This window comes from Chelonia mydas, chromosome 19, assembly GCF_015237465.2.
Source record: "Chelonia mydas isolate rCheMyd1 chromosome 19, rCheMyd1.pri.v2, whole genome shotgun sequence".
Lineage (NCBI taxonomy): Eukaryota > Metazoa > Chordata > Testudines > Cheloniidae > Chelonia > Chelonia mydas.
In genome coordinates this window covers 19,387,464-19,395,551 of record NC_051259.2, presented here as the reverse complement: position 1 = coordinate 19,395,551, position 8,088 = coordinate 19,387,464, and the positions used below count along the sequence as shown (strand labels likewise).

Below are 8,088 nucleotides of genomic sequence, written 5' to 3'. Positions count from 1 at the left end.
CGGACGCCTCGAGGGCGCGACGTGACGGGGGGGCGGGGCTGTGGCGCGGACGCGGCGGGGGCGCGGCGCGACGTGACGCGGGGGCGGGTCTGTGGCGCGGACGCCTCGAGGGCCCGACGTGACGCGGGGGCGGGGCTGTGGCGCGGACGCGGCGGGGGCGCGACGTGACGCGGGGGCGGGGCTGTGGCGCTTGCTCGCTGGCCCCTTTGTCCGGCTCGCTGCAGGCGGCGCGGAGCGGCTGGAGGCGATGCTGTCGGGCGGCAAGAAGGCGGCCGAGGGCGGCGGGGAGAGCGGGCCGGAGGTGCCGGTGCCGCCGCCGGGCCTTCCGGGTTCGGAGGGCGGCTCGGGCGCCGGGGGCCCGGAGCGGACCCCACGCAAGAAGGAGCCGTCTCGGGCTTCTCCCCCGGGAGGCCTGTCCGAGCCGCCAGCCGCCATCGTCGCCCCCGGCCCCGAGACGACGGGCATCGCCGAGACCCCCGAGGGCCGCAGGACCAGCCGCCGCAAGCGGGCCAAAGTAGGTGCCGGCCCGGGCGGGCAGCGCTGGGGCCGTTCGTCCCGGCCCGCGCAGGGGGGCTGGCTGGGCTCGGCCACCGGTCTCTGGGCAGAGGCGCTGTCGGGAGCCGGATCCGCACCGCCCAGCCCTGCCCCTTCTGCCCGGGCTGCGGCTAGCCGGGGCCGGGCTGAGCTGCTCGGCCGCGTTCGGCGCGGCCGGGGCCGGGCTGCGAAATCGCGCCGCGCGCCCGGCCCGTGTCTGCAGGCTGGGCAGGATCCCCCGGAGCGCCGCGGGTCAGGGTGCGGGGAGCGGCGGACGCTGAACGCGCGGGTGGGGAGAGGCGACTCGAAAACAAATGATGGGAAAGGGAGGAAAGGGTGAAAGTCCCAGGCATGCGGCACAGGATAAAGAGAGAACCCGCTGGAAAGAAGTAGATGGGACTGTCGAGTGTGCTATGTCGTGCTTGCTGCAAAAATGCTTTTATTTCAAATGTTATACGGGACCGGCAACTTCTATCAAGAAGTAAAACTGCATTTTTGGCGGGGGGGGGGGGAGAGATGAAGCCCCTGGGGCTACAGATTCCACTCCCTCTTTTTTTCTTCTTCTGCTACTGTAGGTAGTGAAGTTGCGTGGGGATTCGTGTTCAAGTCTCAGGGTAGGTCTACGCTACAAAATTGCACTGGCGCAGCTCAGCCGCGTAGCCAGGTGGAGGGAGCAGGGGACATAAGTATGCGAAACTAGAGAGAGCCAGTGCAGTAACCAATGCAGTGTTCATACATAGCCAAAGATGATAGAGTCTGGTCGATCTCTTAACAGGTGGTGATCAATAGAGGAGTCTTCCCACCCTATCCATAGCAGGGAATCCTTTTTATCCTATTATGACCATGCCTGACAACTTATCCATATGCAGGAGAGTTCCAACTTCCTTTTCCTTATCTGAACTATATCCTATAGTTTTTTGGGGTGCTCTGTTTCTCATAGGTTGTTTTTTTTAGTTCCCCTTATTCTCATATCATCTACATGCACATGTTTCCATGGTAACCTGCAGTCAGCAGAACTTACAATGATGTAACAATCAGATGTCTTGCTGTCTGGATGGGTACATGTTCTGGGAAAATATGCCACATCACTTGTAGGGCACATTCTTTACAGCAATCTTATAATTTCACTGGCACGGGGTCATTCCTGGGTCACCTACTTATGTCAGGCCTCCTTAAGCCTGAGGCCCAGTGTGGCTAAGCTGAAATCTTACGGGCCTTACTTAACCTGTAGGCCTTTGTGTTACAGCTTTGCTTTACTTACATACTCCTACATGCTTGTCAATCTTATAATCCTGTCTACTCATATCTGTACCTATACCTACAACTTAAATCTAGTCATCGCTCATTGATTATGTATGTAATAACATGAGTTTGCCATATCAATAGATACAATTAAATGGTAACAGGAATTAATTGGCTACAGTTCTTAAGCCAGGAGCACCTGAAAACCCTCTTAGAGGCTTCAAACGTGTCATCTTGTAATACTGTTTTGGAGTGTTTCAAAGACTTTATCCTCAAAGTTTGTCAAACTTCACCACTTTCAGTGCTGGAGTCAGGGAAGCATTAGCTATGCCTTGTAAGAATGCAATCTGCACTGTAGTTCAGTGATACCTGTGCTCTGTCTCTAGTGGATGAAAGTATGAAGGCAGATTGGAAACCCTTGGAACTGTGCAAGTGTAGTTCGCTTTAGTATGCGAACCTATGCTACCAGTCCTTGTGTTCGAGACTGCACCAGTGTTGACTTTGATCACAGTAGTAAAAACTGCAGATGAGTCTCTAGTAGTGGTGTTTTACACTAGGGCTACTGCTGGTTCAGCATCTGAACCAGTGATAGGATCAGTGGGAGTCTTTTTTTTTAAAATTCCTTAAGCGTAGATACAGCTACATAAATAACAGGAATAAGAATAGTTTCTTTAATCACGTTTAGAGCTCCGTGTTTGTCACCGATTCCGTGACTTTCTCTGACCTACCTAACTTCTGTGGTGGCTAGTGTGGCTGACGGCAAGGCTGGAGCAGCCCCTGGGCCAGCCACACCGGTTGCTTATTGGCGGAACTCTTTACCAGTCTTAGGGCCCTGGGCTGGGACATGGTGGAGCGGGGTGGGCCCAAGTCCCCCTACCCCCGCTGCCGCTCTCCTCCCCCTGAGGAACACCCACAGTGGCTCTGTTTGACACGAGGTGTAATCAGACCCTCGTCCATAGGGAGCTGGTCCCAGCTCCCAAACCAAATGGATTCCGAATACACCTACAGTGCGTTTGTGAAGATGTGCACTCTTAGCTCACTGCCTGGGTGGCCTTGGAGACCTCTCACCATTGTGTGGCTCTGCAGGTTATCCTGGGATGAGACTGTCTGTGGTTCTGGGACTTTTTATAGGACTGCACCTGTTACTCGCCAACAGGGGAAACTGACAAAAGAACACTGAGTGGTCTCCTCAGATACAACCAGGACAACAACCCAGGGGAAGGGCCTTCCCCCTATTGGGAAACGACAGCTGTATTACCCCCTCAGGCAGGTGCAGCTGTGGACGACATCCAGGCTGAACATCCAACCCTTAGCTGAGCCTTGGAGCAGGCCATAGGGGCCAGGAAGAGGAAGACACTCTCCAGACATGGCAGGGACCCCACTTCAGGGTATGGCAGGACCTTCTCTATCATGTGGTGGAACAACCCCAGCTTCATAAAGTGCTCTGACAGCTGTTAGATCTCTGGAAGTTACGCTGGGGCCTCTTGCCCATTTGGTGCCCTGGGCCAGACACCTGGGAAGGGAAAAATCCCTCCAGAGGGTGGTAAGGAGGTTCTTCTGGCCAAGCATCCATCGGGGAAGGTATGAGATTACTGTGACTCATGCCCAGTATGTCAGGGTACTGGACTGAAGGGAGTGCCAAAAGCCCCCATTGTTCCGCTGCCCGTGGATGGGATGCCCTTCGAGCATATAGGGCTAGATATAGTAGGCCCCCTTGAGAAGCGTACGAGTGGCCATCATAACATCCTGGTTATCATGGACTATGCAGCCCAGTCTCCCGAGACTGTCCTCTTGCGATCCACCACCGCCCTTAAGTTTGTGGCGGAACTCATGAAGGTTTTCACCCGGTGTCACCGTGCCTCTGTGGGTCACAACTGAGAATACCAAATTCAGGACAAGGTGCTGGGGAAAAAGGGCAGACACACTCCATAACTGGTGGTTATTCTTCCATGAGACATACCAAACCAGCAACAAAACTAAACTTCTGTCTCACCACCCTGGCTAACAAGAAGTCAAAAGTGCAGCCTCCTTAGGTATTCCAGTCCTGGATTCAACACCCAGACACTAGACTTAATGATGAGTGGTTGTTTAAAACCAATGTAATCAAACAAAAGGGTTCTTCTGATCCCAAAGGACCAGCCACGTACCCAAGTTAGTATACAATTCAGATCTTACCCAATAATCATGCTGTTGCCAATCCTTTAGTATCTAATATCTAAAGGTTTATTTATAAAATAGAAAGAAAGATGAGAGTTAAAATTGGTTAAAGGAATCAGATACACACAATAAATGCAGAGTTCTCTGATCAGGCTTGTAGCAGTGATGGAATAAACTGCTGGCTTAAGACAAGTCTCTGGTTGCTTCCAAATCATTGGAAGGTCCTCAGTCCCTTGGTTAGAATGCTCTGTGCTCCCATTAGTACAAGGTCATAGTGCAGAGCAGGAAAGGGGCAAAATGGAGATGTTTCCAGGGCCTTTTATAGCTTCTGCCAAGTGAAGGGAAACCCATTGTTCTAGTTTGTGGAAAATTACAGGTACTAAGATGGAGTTTGGAGTCACATGAGCAAGTCACGTGTCCATGCATGTTTTGCTTAGTCACAGAATCATAGAAGAGTAAGGATGGAAGAGATCTCAGGAGGTCATCTAGTCCAACCCCCTGCTCAAAGCAGGACCAACCCCAACTAAATCATCCAAGCCAGGGTTTTGTCAGCTGGGCCTTAAAAACCTCTAACCAAGGAGATTCCACCATCTCCCTAGGGAACCCATTCCAGTGCTTCACCACTCTCCTAGTGAAATAGTTTTTCCTAATATCCAACGTAGACCTCCTTCACTGCAACTTGAGACCGTTGCTCCTTGTTCTGTCATCTGTCACCACTGAGAACAGCCCCAGCTCTATCCTCTTTGGAACCCCCCTTCAGGTAGTTGAAGGCGGCTATCAAATCCTCCCCAACACTTCTCTTCTGCAGACTAAATAAGTCTAGTTCCCTCAGCCTCTCCTCGTAAGTCATGTCCCCCAGCCCCCTAATCATTTTTGTTGCCCTCTGCTGGACTCTCTCCAATTTGTCCACATCCTTTCTGTAGTGGGGGGGAGCCCAAAACTGGACTCAGTATTCCAGATGTGGCCTCACCAGTGCCAAATAGAGAGGAATGATCACTTCCCTCGTTCTGCTGGCAATGCTCCTACTAATGCTGCCCAATATTCTGTTAGCCTTCTTGGCAACAAGGGCATGCTATTGACTCTCATCCCGCTTCTCAACCACTGTAATCCCCAGGTCCTTTTCTGTAGAACTGCCGCTTAGCCAGTCGGTCCCCAGCCTATAGCAGTGCATGGAATTCTTCCATCCTGAGTGCAGGACTCTGCACTTGTCCTTGTTGAACCTCATCAGATTTATTTTGGCCCAGTCCTCTAATTTGTCTAGGTCCCTCTATATCCTGTCTCTACCCTTCAGAGTATCTACCACTCGTCTAAGTTTAGTGTCATCTGCAAACTTGCTGAGGGTACAATCCACACCATCCTCCAGATCATTAATGAAGATATTGAACAAAACTGGCCCCAGGACCGACCCTTGGGACTCTCCGCTTGATACTGGCTGCCAACTAGACATGGAGCCATTGCCTACCTGTTGAGCCCGATGATCTTGCCAGCTTTCTGTCCACCTTATAGTCCATTCATCCAGCCCATACTTCTTTAACTTGCTGGCAAGGATACTGTGGGAGACGGTATCAAAAACTTAGCTAAAGTCAAGGAATAACACATTCTCTGCTTTCCCCTCATCCACAGAGCCAGTTATCTCATCATAGAAGGCAATTAGGTTAGTCAGGCTTGACTTGCTCCTGGTGAATTCATGCTGACTGTTCCTGATCACTTTCCTCTCCTCTAAGTGCTTCAAAATTGATTCCTTGAGGACCTGCTCCATGATTTTTCCAGGGACTGAGGTGAGGCTGACTGGCTTGTAGTTCCCCAGATCCTCCTCCTTCCCTTTTTTTAAAGATGGGCACTACATTAGCCTTTTTCCAGTCATCCGGGACCTCCCCCAATCACCATGAATTTTCAGAGATAATGGCCAATGGCTCTGCAATCACACCCACCAACTCCTTTAGCACCCTTGAATGCAGTGCGTGGACTTGTGCTCCCCATGGACTTGTTCTCATCCAGCTTTTCTAAATAGTCCTGAACCACTTCTTTCTCCACAGAGGGCTGGTCACCTCCTCCCCATACTGTGCTGCCCAGTGCAGTAGCCTGTGAGCTGACCGTATTCTTGAAGACAGAGGCAAAAAAAGCATTGAGTACATTAGCTTTTTCCACATCCTCTGTCACTAGGTTGCCTCCCCCATTCAGTAAGGGGTCCACGCTTTCCTTGACCACCTTCTTGTTGCTAACATACTGTAGAAACCCTTCTTGTTACTCTTAAGATCTCTTGCTAGCTGCAACTCCAAAGTGTGATTTGGCCTTCCTGATTTCACTCCTGCATGCCTGACCAATATTTTTATACTCCTCCCTGGTCATTTGTCCAATATTCCACTCCTTGTAAGCTTCCCTTTTGTGTTTTAAGCTCACCGAAGATTTCTCTGTTAAGCCAAGCTGGCCGCAAGCCATATTTGCTATTCTTTCTGTACATCGGGATGGTTTGTTCCTGCTCCCTCAATAAGGCGTCTTTAAAATACAGCCAGCTCTCTTGGACTCCTTTCCCCCTCATATTAGTCTCCCAGGAGATCCTGCCCATCAGTTCCCTGAGAGAGTCAGAGTGTGCTTTTCTGAAGTCCAGGGACCGTATTCTGCTGCTTTCCTTTCTTCCTTTTGTCAGGATCCTGAACTCAACCATCTCATAGTAGAAGTCATCACCCATACCTTAGACCGCTCACAGGAAAGTCCATTAAGTGTAGATAGGCGTCTCCCATGGTCCATTGTGAGTTGTGTTCTTTGATGGGCCATTCAACTTGAATAGTTCCTTCACAATGTGCTAGCTAAATATCTTGTGGGTGCTACCACATGAGCAAACATTTGAAATACAGGTACATAGTTATATTCATAATTTCAGACACAAAAATGATACATGCATACAAATAGCATAATCATATTCAGCAAATTGTAACCTTTCCATAGACGCCTTACTTGACATACTTCGTACAAGATTTGTTGCAATTATATAACAGCGGTAGCAACCATGATCCATGTGGTCATAATTTAATCAGATAATGTCACACCCCCAACAGAAAATTGATATAGGAAGGGGTTCCCCAGACACTGCTGAATACGTCATTGGAACTTCCCATTCTTGGTTCTGTATTACTACAGATTCTAATTCAATATTAGAAGTATGAGTGTATAACAGAAATGGTTCATCAAAATCATGTTTGATTAAAACAGGCTGCTTCTTTGTAAGGTTGATTTTGGAAGTAACAATATTGAATTTCTTTACAAACCCAAGATAAAACTTGGTTAAACCAATAGTGGATTGGATCTGTTCTTGCAGCATAATTCCTGTATGTGTCAAGTGATCCTGCCAAGAGCAAATGAAAATAACTAATTTATCCATAGAAGCTTCGACAAGTGTTTAGAATCCAATTAACGTTGTCAGTGTAGATATTAGTGTTCTCTATAGTGTAGAAAGAAAAGGAGTACTTGTGGCACCTTAGAGACTAACCAATTTATTTATTTTTTTATTACTCTAAGGTGCCACAAGTACTCCTTTTCTTTTTGCGAATACAGACTAACATGGCTGTTACTCTGAAATCTATAGTGTAGGTATCTTTGCATTTAGCCATGAAAGCAATGGGGTGATTTGTCTCAGTTTCCTTTTTCACAATGCATATTAGGTGGGTAATGTCTTTTCTGCTGTGAAAAGTTCCAAGACTGGTTACAGGCATTAACTTTGAAATATCAGTATCACAAGATCTTTTCACATAGAGTGTGTTCTTGTGGATCACTCTTAACATGTTCAAGGTTTGTTTTTTTTAAAGATCATGCACATTGTACATTTTTACAGGTTTTGGTATCAGCAACAAATTAGTCATGAGTTAAAATTAGCATGAATATTAACATCAAATCTATCAAGTGTACATTTATTTACAAACATTTTTGTCATGGCACACCTTTGGCTTAATACCATTGGGGTTTTGGCATTTTAGGATTAACCCATGGTTTCCATTAGCAGGATAAAGTTTTTCCTTTCTTCCCTGTCCTGGAGGGTCAAATTCTGAGTTTTCTTGCTTAACAAAATCCACTGGCTGGTTAGGTGCGTCCTCCCTGCTAACAGCTATGGGCCAATTTTTCTCCCCCCGTGTCATCCAGATAATTTACATCAACACAGAC

General features: G+C 48.6%; 1 protein-coding gene across 6 annotated transcripts in view; it reads left to right on the top strand.

Annotated features, from left to right (window-relative positions):
* The first annotated feature begins 168 nt into the window (after positions 1 to 168).
* Positions 169 to 8,088, top strand: part of KDM1A (lysine demethylase 1A) — a 170,891-nt gene continuing 162,971 nt past the window's right edge. For 2 of the 6 annotated variants that reach the window (XM_037881554.2, XM_037881555.2), the window contains exon 1: positions 171 to 514. In XM_037881554.2, coding sequence (XP_037737482.1) covers positions 248 to 514 — 267 coding nt within the window. In that variant the 5' untranslated portion in view covers positions 171 to 247. Of the gene's footprint in view, positions 515 to 8,088 lie in introns of all 6 variants that reach the window. The other 4 variants (XM_037881558.2, XM_037881556.2, XM_043532231.1 and 1 more) reach the window with 3 other exon arrangements.